General features: G+C 33.6%; 1 protein-coding gene across 1 annotated transcript; it reads left to right on the top strand.

Moving 5' to 3' along the window:
* The first annotated feature begins 942 nt into the window (after positions 1–942).
* On the top strand, positions 943–17,653 carry LOC141591005 (high affinity nitrate transporter 2.4-like). The gene is made up of 4 exons (XM_074411484.1): positions 943–1,407; positions 1,808–2,316; positions 4,655–4,770; positions 16,854–17,653. The coding sequence occupies exons 1-4, from the start codon at positions 1,113–1,115 to the stop codon at positions 17,509–17,511; spliced, it is 1,578 nt and encodes a 525-aa protein (XP_074267585.1). The 5' UTR covers positions 943–1,112; the 3' UTR covers positions 17,512–17,653.
* Positions 17,654–18,705: the final 1,052 nt, after the last annotated feature.

The following is an 18,705-nucleotide window of genomic DNA, read 5'->3' on the forward strand; positions in this document are numbered from 1 at the left end:
TCTCTAATATCCGATTTAAAAAATCGTGCATTTATGCACCGAATTTACACTAGTATCAACAAATGAAACTCGGTTACTTATATATTCATGTGTTTTTGGTTTTCCATCATATATTGCAACTAAACTTAATTAGCTTAGCAAAGAGGAAGACGTGAATTTGAAATTCTTGCCTTGGCAACCTTAGTGTACCTCCACAATGTTTTGTGAATTATTATCAGCATTTTGCGGCCCCATGTATACGTCTTACAGTGCTACGGGGTATTAGTCATGCTTGATCCTTCGGTACCCCGTTGAGGTGACCATTTATTATTTTATGCAAAATACAAGATTCAGCGAACTGGTTGGATTCAACTGTACGTAGTGCTTCTGCACTACTTCATAACATTTTTTTTAAAATTAGTTTTGTTATAGACGGGTATATCCGTCTATTGTTATAAATGGGTCAAATATAATAAAAATATTGACATTTTTTTCTCCCAACACCCCACTTGTTGTTTATCCTATTAGAAAAGTGATATTTGTTTAGCCCGGATTTCATTATAGACGGGTAGTTTCCGTCTATAATGAGAATTTGTGTTTTTTTTTTAATTGATTCATGTCACTCAGTATTTTTTATTTTGGTACAAGAGCCAAAAAAAAGGAGAGAATTAATTATTATTGTGATACGTTGACCAAATTGAGTGAGAAAGATCAAACTGCTCATAAAAAATATTTCTAAAATAAAAATGAAAGATAATAAGACACGTAAAAATAGAATATGAAAACAAATGACCGAAATAGAGGGAGTATATAAGCTTAATTGAAAAATAGTTCATAATTATATAGAGTAACACAAATGTTTAAACAGTACTTTGTTTGTTGAAGGATATACTTTTTGACTCGGCAAATAATTCAATTCCACCTATTTTTTGCTTTTATTTTATACCCAATTGTATGTAGTTCTATTTATTTAATAATAGTGTCTTTGTGCAATGTAAACCCGTAAACGTTAGGTACGTATCCGTACTTTATAAGCTTTGCCTGATCGGACTTAACTGGCGTCATTGTATTTATTTCTTACAACAAAATCAATACAAAAGAAAAATAATAGTACTACAATTGATCAAGTAACAATGGATGGTGAGCCACGCAGCTATATGCACGGAGACCCCGAGATGAAGGAACAATCGAACTCCTTCTCCGCCATGTCTAACGCCGTCCCTTTGGACCTTACGGCCGACTTCGATCTCCTGGTAGATACCGAACATAAGGCGTTGCAATTCAAGATTATGTCCTTAGCTAAACCTCATATGATAACATTCCACCTATGTTGGACATCATTTTTCACATGCTTCATATCCACATTTGCGGCCGCACCTTTGGTTCCCATCATAAGAGACAACCTTGACCTTTCCAAGACGGACATAGGTATTAAGCTTTATTTATGTTATCCAACTATCTTATTACCGCTAACTATGACAACATGATGAAATGTAACTTATGTAGGTGGGAAGGAGGAAATATGTTTTTATACGGAGTAATATTTTGTATGTTCTATTCATTTATTTATCTTTCATATTTTTTTATGAGGGTTTTCTAATCAAAAGTAAACAATTGATTCGGACGGAGGAATAGCATTGTAGTTCATTTGCAAATCAACTCCGTCTTATCATAAGATTTTCGAGCAATTATGAATAAATCGTCAATATTTTCAATATAAGCTTAACAAATTACAATTACGGTCTTTACGGAGTACTAAATTTATTATTATTGGAACACTACTTGTTTGAGAAAATATATCCAATAGTGATCCGATTTTTATTATTAGGTAACGCATCAGTGGCCTCAGTCACTGGAAGTATTCTCTCCAGGCTTGTGATGGGAACATTATGTGATCTTATGGGCCCACGGTACGCTTGTGCTGTCATAATCATGTTAACCGCGCCTGCAGTCTTCTGGATGTCCTCTATCACGGATGCAGGAGGATTCATAGTGACGAGGTTCATAATAGGTTTCTGCTTAGCTACATTCGTGTCGTGTCAGTATTGGATGAGTACCATGTTTAATGGTCGCTTCATCGGGCTAGTAAATGGCACGGCCGCAGGGTGGGGGAACGCTGGTGGGGGGGCCACACAGCTATTGATGCCGGTACTTTTCGAGATTATTCGTCGTATGGGGTCCACATCCTTTACGGCTTGGAGGATTGCCTTCTTTATACCAGGTTTACTACACATAGTTATGGGGATTTTAGTTCTTACTCTTGGGCAGGACTTGCCTGATGGTAATCTTGGTGATTTACAAAAGAAGGGTGAGGTCGTCAAGGATAAGTTCTCCAAGGTAAACCATTAACTCAACCACTGCTACTAATCATTTATTTACTTAGATAACCTAATTCGTATAAATTACCGAACATTGGAATTTCAATTCTTAGATCCTCGTTAAAGTTTTGTAGTGTTTGTTTAGCTTGACATTTAGGGCTTGTTTGGATGGATTTGAAGGCTAGAAAAAGAAGGGAGAGTAGACGATTTAAAATATCTTGTTTGGGAACCAAATAAGGGTGGAGGGCGGGAGGAGATTTTAAGGGATCCGTTTTCCTTAAGGCAAATCAAAATCAGTAAAGCATAAAAAAAAATTGGGCAGAAATTGTATCCAAACACTTATATCCCATTCTCCCTCCTACCCCTTCCCACACTTTCCCTTCCCTCCTTCCCTTCTCTTTCCCTTTTGTTTTGGTATTCAAACAAGGCCTTAGAACAATAGTAATCTACTTTATATTCTGTTCTGAAAATTATAACGAACTAGAATGGATTGTGTGTTATCTTAATGTGAGAAAAAAACATCTGAATCTGTTAAGCTAGTCTTAATTAATCAGTTTTATTGTTTCATACTTTGATTCACCATTGGAAGAAGAAATGCCCAATAAATAATTCATGTGGATTGTGTAAGAATTATTGTTTCGCAAGCAAGAATAAGATGAATTTATGTGGGAAATTTCATCCCTAACTTTTGTAGTTGCCTCGTTTTATCGTTGACTAAAAAAAAAATGTTAGCACAGTGTGCTTCGCTTTTGTTGCAGTGGACGAGACTTATTATAATTCCGAATTATCCATTACTTTAGTTGACAATAAGATATAGATTTGAGAATTCCAAAATAAAAAAAATAAAAAAAAAACTTTGGAAGTCTAAATTATAAGTGACTTTCTACGCTATATAAGAATATTAGAGTTCAATGGAAAGTTTTAGTCTTCATGAATTGACAATCAAACAACATCTAAGAAGTTTTATTTTCTCTTCAATTAGTAAGGCAATCAAATAACCTCTGATCTCATACTAATTAATAAGTGAGCATCTAAGGTCAAGTTAAAATTTATGTTCTTGGTTAAGACATACTATTTATCTGATACCTACCTTAATACGTAATGTAGAGTATGTGCAATGATTGTTAATACTTTTACTTTGTCACTAAAAAATTTAGAAATAAAATAGTTCTATTATGGGCATTATTGGCCTTGTTAGAATAAGAACTAGGCTCATATATAAGAATTAAATTCTTAGATAATAAAAAAAAGTTAAATAGATAGATGGAGAAAATAAAAATTTTATTGGGTTCCAAAAATAAAAAGTTCTTATATTTATTAGGTAAAAAAGTCCGATCTTAGATATATGGAGTTAAATTAGCCAAAAATAACAAGGCACATAAATTAAATAAGTTTATATAAAATTAGTCTAGACCTCGTGTAATCATGTACAAAATATAGGGTTTTCTACTATTAATATCGTACTTATATATTTAAAATTAGTACCTCTTTAATTATTCATATTTCTAATCGTTGTGTTCTAATTTGAAAAAAAGAAGTTGAAAATTGAAAATAAATCAAGAGAATTAAGCAATGTGCTGAAATGTAATTTAATGAAAAAGTGATTTCAATTTATAAAATTTCTTAACAATTTATAGTTTTGTTTATACAAGTATTGGTCAAGTCATCCTATAGTAATTGTATCAATAAAAGATTAGCAATTAATAGTTTTTTATGAATTTTATTTTATTTTATTTTAATAAAATATTATAATTTAGAGTTTAGCAAAAATAATATAATTTGATGAAAACATTAATTTTACGGAAAATATAACTGTTTAATGAAATAATTATCTTTATTAGTTTCTTGTTTAAATAACTGCGTTTAATTATCATTTATTTTTTTGTATAAAAAAATATTTGGAAGGAAAAGGTATTAGGAACAGAAAAATTCTTGGGTACACCGAATCTTTCATTAGGAACATTTATTCGTTTAGTATATAAAGGGATAGTTTCAATGCACTAGCTCTATTATAACTTTCCTTATTTTTTTTTTATTTTTTTTTTTCTGACAACAATAACTTTCCTAATTTGATGTGCCTTACTCATACTTCCTCCATTCAACTCCACTCTACCTATTTCTATTTTCTACACTATTCACAAATGCATATTCAATTTCGATTTTCTCTCAATACATAAGTGAAAATACATTCATGTGGGATCTTGTTTGATTTGTCTTTACGAGTATATTAAAAATATCTAATTTTTATAATTTTTGCAAATACGTACCTAACGATATTTACCGCGCAAAACACGCGTTGACAAACGTGAAAAAGCAAAGTGGTAGAGTGGAGTTGAATGGAGGAAGTATATTTTAAGGTGCTATGGCATGGAGTCTCCAATTACCGAACATGGATTTTTGCTCTGCTCTATGGCTACTCCTTAGGTGTTGAATTGACCATTCATAATGTTATTGCAGAGTACTTTTTCGATAGGTAAGATTATTTTTCCATTTTTCTAAATTTTATTTTAGTTTTTGGTGGTTTACTTGTTTGGACGGCCACCTTCACTAGGGCAGAGTACGGATCGGGTATTTGATCCAAAGTGCTAGTTCGGATCGGATATCCATAATAGAAATCCTGAAGTTAGATATCCAATATCCAAACCAAATGTCTCGGATATCCAATGTTCGGGTATCCAAAATAATCGGATCGGATGCGGATATCTATCGGATATCCATACTTTTGAATTTACTTTAAAATTAAGTTTGAAACACGATTATATTCATAGTTTTACATGATGATTTTCTTTCATATTCTTATTCTAATGTTCTCGCTATAAAATTTAAGTAACACCTAAATATTTCTCTAATATTTTAACATTAATTAAGTTGTATATCAAATAAAATTTTATTTTCTCGAAATTATACTAGAAAACTATAGTTTTGGATCAGATCGGATATCCAAATGTTTTAATTCTAATATCCATATCCAAACCAAAACCAAAGATTTCGGATCAGATATCCAAACCAAACTTAACTTTTGGATCGGATATCCAAAAATTCGGATCAGATACGAATCAGATATCGGATCAGTTTGAATAATCGGATTTTTTGCTCTGCCCTAGCCTTCACCACTCAGTCACATTAATAAGATACTGTCCAACTAGGCTCTAATATCGCACAAATTTGCTCTTGGAATTTTTACCAAAAAACCTCGTACTAATAGTAATGAGGTAGTGAGTCTCTTATAAATAAGGCAAGACGAATTTGGTTGCCTACCTCAAGAATCCTCCCTACAAAAATGACCACATGATTGTCCCCAATAATGCTAGTGCATCTTGCACTGTGGTTATGACCGAACAGGACTCATTGCCTAATCACTACTCCCTCTATTCAACTCCACAAGACCATTATCTCTTTTGCACATTATTTAAAAGCGGATATTTAACTTCAATTTTCTCTCGATACATAAGTGAAAATATATTCACGTGAGATCTTATTTGGTTCGTCTTTCAGAGTACATTAAAAATATCTAACTTTTATAATTTTTGCAAATACGTAACTAAAGATATTTGTCGAGTAAAAGCCGCGTTGACAAACGTGATAAAGCATACTCCCTCCTATTCTAAATAACTGTCTCATTTGTCATTTCCGTATATTCACATAACTGTCCCATTTGTCATATTTGGACATGGTTTTTTACTTTCCTACCCTTGGCTCTTTTATTTTTTTACCACCCCAACCACCATAACCCATCATATTCAATACTTTTCATTATTTAACTCATATATTCTTACCCTTATACAATAATTTCCATTATTTTAACTATATTCCTTAATTTTCGTGTTATTGTCCAAATGCGACACTTGTTCAAAATAGGAAGGAATAATGACTTTGTGAAGTTGAATGGATGGAATATATTACCAATAAGTCTGTTCACACAAGGAAACACCACATCCCCAATCGTGAGGTCATCATACTGAGGGCTTATACACATTGTCAAACGCAATCCACTACCATGGGTCCACCACATGCACACGAGACACAACCGAGCCATCGACTTTGATTACACTTGATGATTACACTTGATGGTACCGCTGCATTCATCACTTGTGACATTAATACGATATTGTCCGCTTTATGTTAAGTTCGTATAGAATTTTTTGGGCTCCTTTTTAAAAAGTCTCATATACATAAAGTGGTGGATCTCTTATAAACAACGAATATTTCTCTACTTTTCCAACGTAGGACATGAATTGCTACCTAACATTAAGTTATGCATAATTATTCATCAGAAGTTGAAGACGGATAGTGTCTCTCTCACAAAATGCAAATGGATAATGGTTTATATGATAGTCAATTCTCTCCTCTTTTTCCAATGTGGGATACTCACATGTGCCTTTCTCATGGATGAGTTGTATCTTAACACTCCCCATCACATGTGAGGTCCCTGTTCATGCAGATTGAATTTTTTAAGTCTCTTTTGTCCAACTGCAATTTTTCTGGCCCAACTTTTTTCTTTTTCTATTTTTCATGCCCAAGTCTTTGTTTTTAGTTTTTTCGACCATGGGCTCTGATATCATCATAAGTTCCGTTATCGGGCCTAGGCCGCACCCGCATGAAGGAGAGAGAGTCCGACTTATAAGTCCAAGGAGGTTTTATCCCAAAACCAATTGGCAACGGGTGGAGTAACTCCTTGGTTTATATGATAGACAACTCTCTCCTCTTTTTCCAATGTAGGATACTCACATATGCCTTTATCATGGATGAGTTGTATCTTGACACTTTATCATGGCGGTGGCAGGTGGTGGAGTTAGTTTTAATGATGACGATTCCCTTTCTCTTTCATATCCAACCAAACAATAAAGGATATTAGGGGTGATCCCATACCTTCCCCCTTCTTACCCTTTCTTGATTTCATTCTCTTACCCTTTCCCGTACCAAACGCCCCCTCAGTGTCTTTTAATGACCTCTTTCAATTTTACTCCTCTCTCAAATTGTTCAACCTCGTTTTTCACCCATTAATATCATGCTACCGTCAAATATGAGAAGAATTAGAAATCATTTTGAACAAGCACAACTACTATTAACCACCTTCACGAAGAATCAATGAAAACAAAGGTTTTATATGGATAGTTAGGTAGATTTATAGATTATTATGTAGTTTAAAGGGTAATTGAGCGAGCTAATAAGTAATAGTAGGTCTCATGAGAGACCGTCTCCCACTAATTTAGTGGAAGACATAATAAGGAAAAACGAAAATCAGTGGGTCCTTCACCCCATCATGTGAGAGGTTTTTCAATAACATTACTGAGAGACCGTCTCTCTGAAGTTTTTGTGAATAAGTAATTAGCTAATTGGCTTGATTTAGGATTAATTAAAATTTAAATGTCAAGTAACGAACCAAACTGACGGATACTATCAATATGGTTATGGTATAGATTATCTATAGAGTTTAGGCGTACAATAAGAAATTTAAAATACGGATTTGTATAATTTTAAAAACCCCAAATATTGAAAAGTGCAACGCATGAACAAGATCCGTATCTTTCATTTCGGTAATGTTCCTCCATATTTATATTTGGAAGCAGGATATAAATGACATTATCAAATATTATGGTCGTATATCTTAAAAATTCAATGTGGCTATAGATCTTACGATTTAAAATGTTAAAAAAGAACACATTGTGATAGTAGTAAGACCCTTTCTCCCGTGGTACTATGCTAGACTCGTTTTAGGAGCATGTAGAATTGGAGAAGAATGAATAACCTTTGGCGGGCAATTTTTTTTTTTTTTTTTTTTTTTTTGACAACAATGAACCTTTTATATTGAAAAAGACGAACAAAATACAACAAAGTTTAGCCAGTTGCTAGGCTTACAGACCATAAAGGATGAAGTACAAACAAAGTACGGATCTGAAAGACAAAGTGCCGTACAGTAATTGGTAAGGCAATTTGTTTGCCAGAACGGAGGATAATTTTCGACATATAACACGGAAGTTAACCTGGCTATAATCCATCCGTTGAGCATAACGCATAGCCAGAATGAGGATTCGTGCAGAAGCAATGAACGACAATCCCGCACGTACAGTGTTAGAAAATGAATATCCCAAAGCAGAATCCAATAGAAAACCAGTGAAGCATTGTGAAAACCGAACTCGCTGGGTAGAGACTAAAATGCAAACACCATCGTCTCGTTGCAAAGTAGTAATTCCTGCAATTTTGATAAGAGGAAGACACACAGCATGCGTCTCAAAAGAGGACCTAATCAGTTGAAGCCGAGAATTAGAACTTACCAGATCGCCAATGAGACGATAAATAACTTCAGGCTCAACAGGATGATTTTTGAAAACAACCAAATTCCGAAAGGTCCAGATGGCACGGAGTACACAACAAAAATAAATCAAGTTGGAGTCCTTGCTCGATCCATAAGAGTGACTCGCAAGATAAGATATAAAATCCGCAATCCATGTGAGAAAGGGAGTAAATGGGTTCGCCATGGGATTAATACCAAGCCAACAAGATTTCCATAAGCGATGAGTTATCGAACATGATCTAAATAGATGGTCCATAGACTCATGTGAAGAGTGGCAAAGATGACAATCTTGCGCCACATTCAAACCTCGTGATAACAAATTAACATTAGTTGGTAATATGTTGTGTGCCATTCGCCAAAGAAGGATTGACAACTTACGTGGCATCGTCTTTCTCCATACAATGTTCCAAGGAAATTGTTGTGCCCTAGAGCGAGCGGAGGAAGCAGTCAGAGTTTGTGACCAAAGTAAAAAGTAGCCAGACTTAGCTGAATAAACACCATCCTCAGTAAATTTCCAATAAATAAAGTCGTCAATATCAGGGGCTGGAGGTTCCATAACAATGATTTCCTTGGTAGTTTTAGAAGAAAAATAACGGAAGAGCATAGTCAGGTTCCAGTCCCCAGACTCCAAAATAAAAGATGATAAAGGTGGTGGTGGGTTTGAAAAGGGTGTATTGAGTGTAGGTAAATCTCCATTTACCCACCGACTCGACCAAATATCAACCAACTTACCACTACCTAATTTCCAGCAAATAACGTCTTTCGTCAAATTCACTGCACGACAGATGCCAGTCCATGCATAAGATACATTAGAGACCAAAGACCTGGAGTTCGGAATAGGTAGATCCCTCTGGTATTTTGCAGTCCAAAACTTTGCAAGTAAGGTAGTTGGCCGGGAAGTAATACGCCAGAAGTTTTTTAGGAGTAGGGATTGACTTAGCAAGAATGTATTCTGAATGCCAAGGCCGCCATATTCCTTAGGAGAATGCAAAACATCACGTCGAAGCCAGTGTATTGTATTCTTGTTCCAATCATTACGCCACCAGAAAGCGACAATCAGAACATCGATTTTACGGCAAACACCATGTGGCGGGCATTTGTAAGATCTTAAAATGGTAATTCTTCGTATAAATTTGCGAGACTCTTTAGATCTGACATATTTTTTTTTATCTTCGTTCTTCAAGCACGTCTGAAATGTTCAAAAACATATAGATATTATTGGTTGTCTCAGATAAAATATGAAAACCAATTTTTTTTATTGTATACATATAAAATAAGGAGTCGTCTAATAATTTGGAAATCGGGTATATGTATTTATCTCCTAAATTAACAACCACATAATTCTTTTATCGAATCTTATCTATATTAATACAAAAGACAATACTCAATCCTCAGCGCGCCACGACAATAATGCAACCTTTTTTTTCCTGGAAATTCATGTTATGGCGGGACCCGTTAGTGTGCAATGTATTTATTTCTTCAGATTTCCGTCTTTTCAAACATACGATAAATTTTGTCTTGCAACAAATTCTATGAAATAATATTATGAAAAAATTCTATGAATTAATATTATGAAATACGGAGTAATTTTATACATTCCGTGTAAATAAAATTAATAACATATACGCAGAATGAATTACAAATGAGAGTAAATGAAATTGAATTACATAAGTTTTAAAACAAAATTAAATAATAATAAAATTACATAATTACGAGAAGGAATTACATTTATATACGGGATAAAACATAAAACGCAAATGAATTACATACATAATTTTTTAAAACTACATGGTACAATAATTTTGTTTAAAAAATAATTCTTGACGACGTATTTACTTGGAGTATAAAATATTCATGTATTTTGGTTAATATTATTGTACCATGCAACAACAACATAACAACATAATTTTTTAAAACTACATGGTAACAAAAATTTTGTTTAAAAAATCAATCATTACGGAGTATTTACTTGGAATATAAAACTCGACAACTTAACTATCAACCGCGCACACTGAAAATGGTAGGTGACAATGATAAGCAACCGAGTTAATTTAGTCTTCAACTACCATTTAAAGCAAATTTTAATTTTTTTTTACTCTAAAATAACAAATAAATTTTAATTTAATTTACAAGTGATTAAAATTTTTTTTAATAAATAATTCACAATTGTTGTAATAAATATTTTTTTAATAATAACAACACGATAAGTTAACAGTCGAAAACCTTTCAAATATGTTGTTTTTAGAAATGCAAAAACAAATATACATCTAAAAACATTAATACTGGCCAAATACATACCCGTGCAATTTTGCACGGGTTTAAAACTAGTTTGGATAAATTTTTTTGAGGAAAGATATTCACACAAATTAAACTTTCATTCTCTTGTTAGTTTAATTCATTGACCTACCTATGGCTTCTTAGTAAGTTTTAATTATATGTAAGTTATCAAGTGATGTATTTCCCCTAATTGATATTCCTACTTGACTAGCATAATTAATTTGACGATTAATAAATTTTCTTTACCATTCAGATTTAACAAATTAAACGGTTGATTATGATAATCATCAGTGTTAACTGATCTTTTTCGCATCTTTTTAACTCTAAGACCACCCCCAAGCAAGGTCATGATCTAGGTCATGAGGGGGGTGGGTCTCCTTAATCACAAATTAAGCTCCAAATTAGCAAGACCCGGTTGGCAAAAGAGGTCATCCCATGACCTCTTTTGATATTTTTGACCTGGTTGGTGACCCGACACATGTCATGTTTGTTGGGTACAAATAAAAAGGACAAGTCAAGCTCAACCCTTCCATCTTCCTGCCATTTCTGCCAAAAAATTTTACATTAAAGAACTAGTTAACAATTGAGTTATTGAAAATTACACATTAAATCAAAACTTTAAAAAATATGAGCTTATATAAAAGGGCATTATCTTTAAATTCTCTACAAAATGAACTCAACTTTGATATATTTTGATCAATTTTGAATTCATTAAAAAGTGTAACAAATTAATTACATAAACATCAACAAAATAAAACTTCTATCCCTTTAAATTGAAAAAATAAAGATTTTAAATTACCCACTATAGAAATCAACAATAAAATCAAGAATGAGACTTACCAAAATTGAAAAAATGAGATTTGAAAAAACGGAAACTGATAGATGAAGATATGGGTGAAATTGAAACCCAGAAAATTGAAAAGATCGATGATGGTGAAGATCGGCTATGATGTTGAAAATCGATGATGGTGATGCGTTGAAGATGGTGATGTCGTTTGTTTGGAATTTTATTTGGGATCCTTTTTATCTGGGTAACTGGGTTGGGGGAATGAATTTGGGAAAAGGGTTTGGGTTTGTGTTTTAACAAACTGGGATTTCAAAGATGAATGAATTTGGTTTGTGTCTTTGTCCTTGTGGTCTCCAGTAGTTTCCACGTTAATTAAATTTTTTTTTTTTTTTGAGTTTGTTTAATATTAATGTTTTTTTTGAGTTTATTTAATATTAAAGCTACGATATTGACTCGATTGCGTTGTTGAAAATAATATACGATTATTACATTGAATAGATTGTTAAAATACGATTATTAAACTAAATTAATTTTTTTATCTAATATACAAATTAAAGATAAAATATTTATCATGTACTAAATTTTTTTATCTAATATACATAGTTATTATTTTATAATTAAATTATTTATAAAATTATAAAACTAAAATTAAGTTATATAAATTAAATGATAATTTGAAAATATGAGAAAATGTTTAGTGGGGTAGAGAATGTGAGAAATGATTGAAATTGTTGGAAAATGGAAAATGATTGGGTTGGTGACCTAGGTCGCGACTTTCTGCTTGGGAGGGTGAAAGTGGGTCAAGATAAATAAGGTGTGATTAAGAGTAAATATGGGTCGCGACCTAGTTAGGGCGACCCTTGCTTGAGGGTGGTCTAAAGATAAATAATCATACACACTACAGTGACTACACAAGAAGAAAAATACAAACTATCCCATCTTTAAACTTTTAAAATTATTGCCTCTATTGTATATAAAAGTTTACAGGCTAAGAGCACCCACAATAGAGAGGATTGAGCATCCTCTTAACACTCTCTCTCTTCTAAGAGGACATCCTCTCTATTGTGAGACATATGTTACATGTCTTCTTAGCAAGAGGAAGATGATTACTTCCTCTACTTTTAGAGGAAAGTAGAGGAAAGTAAACATTGGCCCTAGTGCCCACTAACCAACCATTATTTTCTCTGTGTCTACTAATTTATTTATTTATCAAATATAAGATTATTTAAAGTAAGATTAATAATTTAAGAGGATCCTCTCTATTGTGGTAAGAAAACTAGAGGAGATAAAAGAAGAGGATGATAATAATAAAAAATAAGGTAAATAAAAAAATATTGAGGTATCATAAAAATAGAGGATGAGTGAAAAAATAAGAGGAAGGTAACCTCCTCTCTATTGTGGGTGCTCTAAAAGAAGTTACCCCTCTCATTCATTAGAAAGATAGCATTTGCTTTTCAGTGATTTTTAAGATAGGTGGGTCAAGTGCTGGGAATTTACAAAAATATCCTTTTTACTAGAAGAGGAGTGAGTGAGGGCCTTTGCCCTTTGGGGTGCTTTGTGAGGGTGTGTTGGTCATTTGAAACTTTTACTTTCTGATTTGATTTTGGAGAATGGCTCGTGGAAGACACCTCTTATCTTTCGGGTTTTCGATGCTCCCACTGCTAAGGCCATCTTGGCCATGGAACCCCCTCAAATTGAAATTGATGATTATCTGTATTGGAAATACACTGAGGATGGTGCATATAATATCCAATCGGGTTACAAATATCTCTTACCTATCCTCTCGCCACAACCACGACATTTATATGTCTTCCCATGGAAATTAATTTGGCTCGTTCCGTTTTCAAAGAAGTTTCCTCTTTTTATATGGCGCCTAGCTCATCACATTATTCCAACTAAGACTGTTCTAGCCCATCGAGGTTTGAGCATTGATATTTCCTGTCCGTTATGTCAGACGGGTACGGAGACTCCTGAACATCTGTTTCGTTCATGTGATGTAATACAGCATGTCTGGCGGGCCTCGTTGCTTGGAATTAGATCTATGGCTAATTCAACTGTCTCTTTCAGTAAGTGGCTGGCTGATCATCTGCTGTATCTCCATCGTTCTTCTTCAACAGGGTTTGACGATTTACTGTACTTCTTTTGTGTCTTACGCTCCATTTGGCTCACTCGGAATTCCATTGTTTTTGACAATGCTACTCTTGAGCCTGTACGTATCCTTCGTCTGGCAGAAACCTTGCATCAGTCCCATTTAAGTTTATCTTCTCTCCGTCTTGAAGACTTTCAATCCCGACGATTTTCCAATCTGGCAGGTATGTCTCCAACATTTTCGCGTGCTACGATCACTTACAAGATCTCTATTTGCAGGAGTTCCTTTCAGAATGGATATGTGGCTACTGTTGTATCTGATACTTGCTTACCTAAGATCTTCTACCTGCGTGCTTCCTCTCTTTTCGCGGCACATTCTCATGCTTTGCACCAGGTCATGAAGACAAGGGATGTTTCGTCTACTGATATTGCTTTTATAGTTTCATCACCAAAATTATCTTCAGTTCTGGCATCTCAAATGCCAGTACCAATCGATGTGCGTCATTCCCTGTCTGGAATTCGCACTTTTCTTCGTTCCCGACGTAACTGGTCGGTTAGTTTAGCTACTGGTTAGTTTCTTGTTGTACAGTCTTTGGTTTCTGACTCTTCTGTTTTCTGTTTCTTTTCTTTTAATATAATGGTTTACTTTTGTCGAAAAAAAAAAAAAAAATGTGGAAGTATGTTTCTAGTGAATGAGAGAGTATGTTTTATCTCACTTAAACTTAATTACTGATTAGACAAATAGGATTATACATCTAGTTGTACTATAAGCATGGTACAACCAAGTATAAGAATTCGAGCTTATATGTATTTTTTCCGAGCTAATTTAAAGTTCATGTTTTTAATGTGTAAATGGATGAACTCAGTACTTTCTAATAAAGCTCATATTCTTTAACATAAAGCTCGGATACTTTATCACAAAGCTCAAATTCTACACCATACAACATATACAACTGGTTGTATAGTCCATGAATTGCTGATTAGACAACAAATATATATGACGACAAAAGAAACATTTAGGCTCAATTGTGAATTTTATTCAAAGTGGGGCTCTAAATAAAACTATTCGACGGTTCAGGGTCCTTTTCAAAATATTTCTTCCGAAGAGGTTAACGCCATCTCCTTTTTTTCCATTTTTTTCGATTTTATGTAAATCACTACTTCAAGCAGTGATTTTACCCTTTTAGTATTTTTTTCGATTTTATGTAAATCACTACTTCAAGCAGTGATTTTACCCTTTTAGTACTCCCTTCGCTCCAATCCTTTGTTTTCCATTAATTAAAATATCTCTCATAAAGAATAAAAAAGGCAAAGAAATGATTGAGACAAAGAGAGTACTTCCTTAATAACTAGTAGGTATGGTTTGTTAGGGTGAAAATCTGAAGGGGTTGATCGTCACTTCAAGTAGAGATTTTAGATTAATCGCTTCTTGAAGGAATTAATGGATAAAATCGCTACATCAAGTAGCGGTTTGCATAAAATATGGGAAAAAAGTGATGCATGGACCCAATGGGAAATAGTTTGAAATAGATCATAAACTGTGAAATAGTTTGGTATTGAACCCCCTTTAAAAAAATTAGGCTATAAATGAGCTTCATAACACAATATCTACAACTGAGCCATCTTGATTAATTTTGACTTAAGTTATAAATGGGCTTCATAATATCATATCTACAACTGAATCATACTGAATAATTTCATACAATAAATAATTTATATACCATTTAAAAAAGGTATAATATTCTTTTAACTTGCATAGACATATTAACGGATATTCTTATTTTGTTACATACATGAAATTGCACTAATTATATGTACAATGTGACAGAGGCGGTTCTAGGATTTGATGGACGGGGGTGCGTAAAATTTTTTAACTATGAAAATATGGAGTTATATGGGGAAAAAAAATTGTTTAATTGAACAAAATATATGGTAATATAACATTAAATTAAAATTGTTCAATGTAAGGATAGAACCTATGACCTCTAACTAAGAATTAGTCTTAATAACCACTAAACTCACGTAATTATTGTGCTCCTTTACTAAAGAATATTGTAATTATTTTTCGGGAAAGGGAGTGCAGATGAACCCCCTGCACCCCCGTCAGAAACGCCTCTGCAATGTGATATAAATATTTTACTATTATTATTTTTAAAACTAAACATTATGAGTTATGACCAAGAACATTTTTTAGGAAACATTTTCTAATTAATTTTATTATTCTATCTTCTGATACAAACGTACTACGAGTTTAGAGTATTCATAAATTGTTATTATTTTTACTTATGATATATATTTTTACACTTTAACTTAATATCCATCTTTGCTCCATACTATATAAAAACTTAAATTTTGGTTACTTTTTTTTTTAATTATTTATATAACGCCTTTCAGTGGATATAGTGATATAATTAAAAACAACTTTTTATTAAAACAAAAATAAAATAATTTTAGTAAAACCGACAATCTTATACGGAGTAAAAAGTGTTGAACAATCTCTTTTCTAGCTCTTAATACAAAATTACTAATAGTAAATTTTATAATAAATTTCCAATGGAGTTAAATACCAATAGTATAATTATTAAATTCTCTAATATTCTTATCTAAAAAACCGCGCATTTGCGCGGGATCTATACTAGATTGTAATAATTTACTAGCTCATGAGCAAAAAAATGAAATTTAGGGATAGTATTTTCATCAAATATTTATAACTACGCTAGTCAGATAAATTCTGGTTTAAATGTCGACTTTGAACCTTAACAAAGTGAAACTTTCTGTTAAGCTAATATTCAATTAAGCAATTTATCTATGACTCTAATTTGACAATGCGACATTATTTACAACAGATATAATGCTTTATGTCAAGTTTATGATAGACATTATTTTGATGAAAGTTTCTAATATGCCATATTAACCAACATTGTTTTTCATTTCTGAAGGATGATTAGGTTGTGACCATCGATAGATGCACTTTATAATAGAACTATAATTAATTGACTATTGTTAGTCATTTTCAAGTTCAAATAAGACGTAAGAAACATCAAACCCCTTTTTACGTCATCATGGATCCATTGAGGGCTAATAATACTATTATTGTTGTTGTTCACAGGTTCCACCTTAACTTGCATACAGCGGGATTAATTGCAGGTAGTTTTGGATTGGCAAGCTTTGTGACTCGTCCATTTGGGGGGCTTGCTTCAGATTGGAGTGCGCATTACTTTGGCATGAGAGGACGACTATGGACCCTTTGGATCTTCCAGACCTTAGGCGGGTTGTTCTGCATTTGGCTTGGTTCAGCCGCAACCCTTTCAATGGCTATCGTGGCCCTAGTAATATTTTCCATAGGTGTTCAAGCCGCTTGTGGAGCCACTTTCGGAATTGTCCCTTTCATCTCAAGACGATCGCTAGGAATCATCAATGGAATGACTGGAGCTGGGGGTAACATTGGGGCTGGCTTAACTCAGTTCCTTTTCTTCACCGTGGGGAATTTTACCGCTCATTATGGTCTTTTGTACATGGGGGTCATGACCATAGCATGCACACTTCCGGTTGCCTTCATCTATTTTCCGCAATGGGGTGGTATGTTTTGGCCCCCTACCATGGGTGTCAATGAAGAGACTTATTATATGGCCGAGTACAATGAAGAAGAGAAGAGTCGAGGAATGCACGAAAGAAGTTTGTTGTTTGCAGAAAGTTCAAGGTCTGAGCGCGGGATCAAAGCCTTGTCTTCCCTTCCACTTGACCAAAACGGCAAAATCCAACCATAACAACGCTTGAAGCCTAGTTCTTTTATATTGTTCAAAACAAGATCTAACACCCCAGATTGGATAGTATATTTGTTGATTCATGTTAACAGAGGGAGAGTAAAAATAATAATAATGGATTTTATTAATTCATGTAGAATTTAATTACTTATCCCTCACTTTATTATTGTTTTTCCTGTTTTGTCCAGTTTTTTCAATATATCAAGTGTCCGATTTAACGAATGGTGGCCTTTTTAAGTACTATTCTGGTGGGCTCGATATCTTTGTAGGATCCACAAGTCCATTGTTTGACTTATGATCCTTGTGAGGAGGATTAAGGAGGAAGTTAAGAAAAGAGTTTAGGGGGAGTATAAAGAGCAAATCCAGAGGACGAGTATTCCTAGATTAAATACTAGTTAGAATTTGTGAGGGAGTAGGAATATAATGTTAATTATCTTCTCCTGTAGAGTTTTATTACGATGAATGATGTGTAATGGCTTGAGTTGTTATTAATGAGAACTTTACAATTCTACCCCCCAAAAAAAAACTACCCAAGCATGTGACTGCTATTCAAGGGACCAAGCTAACCATATTTTATTTTGTTTTTCAACCTATTTCTTACTAGTGTTTTGTAATTATAAGGCTAGATTCATGCTTGGTTATCTCTTCAGCAAAATATCTCCTTTTAAGCTTACTTAATTTGAAGAAACTCTCATCCTTTATGTGCTCTCCTTTATTTCTAGACTTGATGTTTGCCTCAGTAGTTATTGGAATCATGTTTGTTTGAGTTGGGCCAAACTCTCATCCTTTGTGTGCTCTACTTTATTTTTTAACTTGATGTTAGTTGTGTCGGTACGTTTCCATGTGTTTGTTTGTATATGGTTGATGTGGTTCATATTTATTACGCAATTTTAGCCCCTTAACCAACCTCATCTCGTATGCGAATTGAGCCAATTCCTGTCATATCTATAGTCATTTTCTTCCTATTTGTCGTTTCTGTCCCTCTACATTTGTTTTGTAGAATATGAACCCGATGCAACGATCTTGGCACGATATTTAGATAAAATGAGGGTAAAACGACTCAACCGATGATTGACAAAAAAGAGAAGGCTAAGCACGAAGACTCGTAGACCAATATCCAAGATTTTGGGTAGTAAGGAGCTAGCCCCCACGACCCAGAGTAAGCCTGACGAATCTTGGGGCATCCAAGATAAAGAG

Source organism: Silene latifolia, chromosome 7 (assembly GCF_048544455.1).
Source record: "Silene latifolia isolate original U9 population chromosome 7, ASM4854445v1, whole genome shotgun sequence".
NCBI lineage: Eukaryota > Viridiplantae > Streptophyta > Magnoliopsida > Caryophyllales > Caryophyllaceae > Silene > Silene latifolia.

Bases quoted from the DNA above. Each gene is read 5' to 3' on its own strand.
- LOC141591005 (XM_074411484.1), top strand. From the start codon at position 1,113: ATGGATGGTGAGCCACGCAGCTATATGCACGGAGACCCCGAGATGAAG. The intron at 1,408-1,807 runs GTATTAAGCTTT...TTTTATTATTAG, and splicing joins CCTTTCCAAGACGGACATAG to GTAACGCATCAGTGGCCTCA. The intron at 2,317-4,654 runs GTAAACCATTAA...GTATATTTTAAG, and splicing joins TCAAGGATAAGTTCTCCAAG to GTGCTATGGCATGGAGTCTC.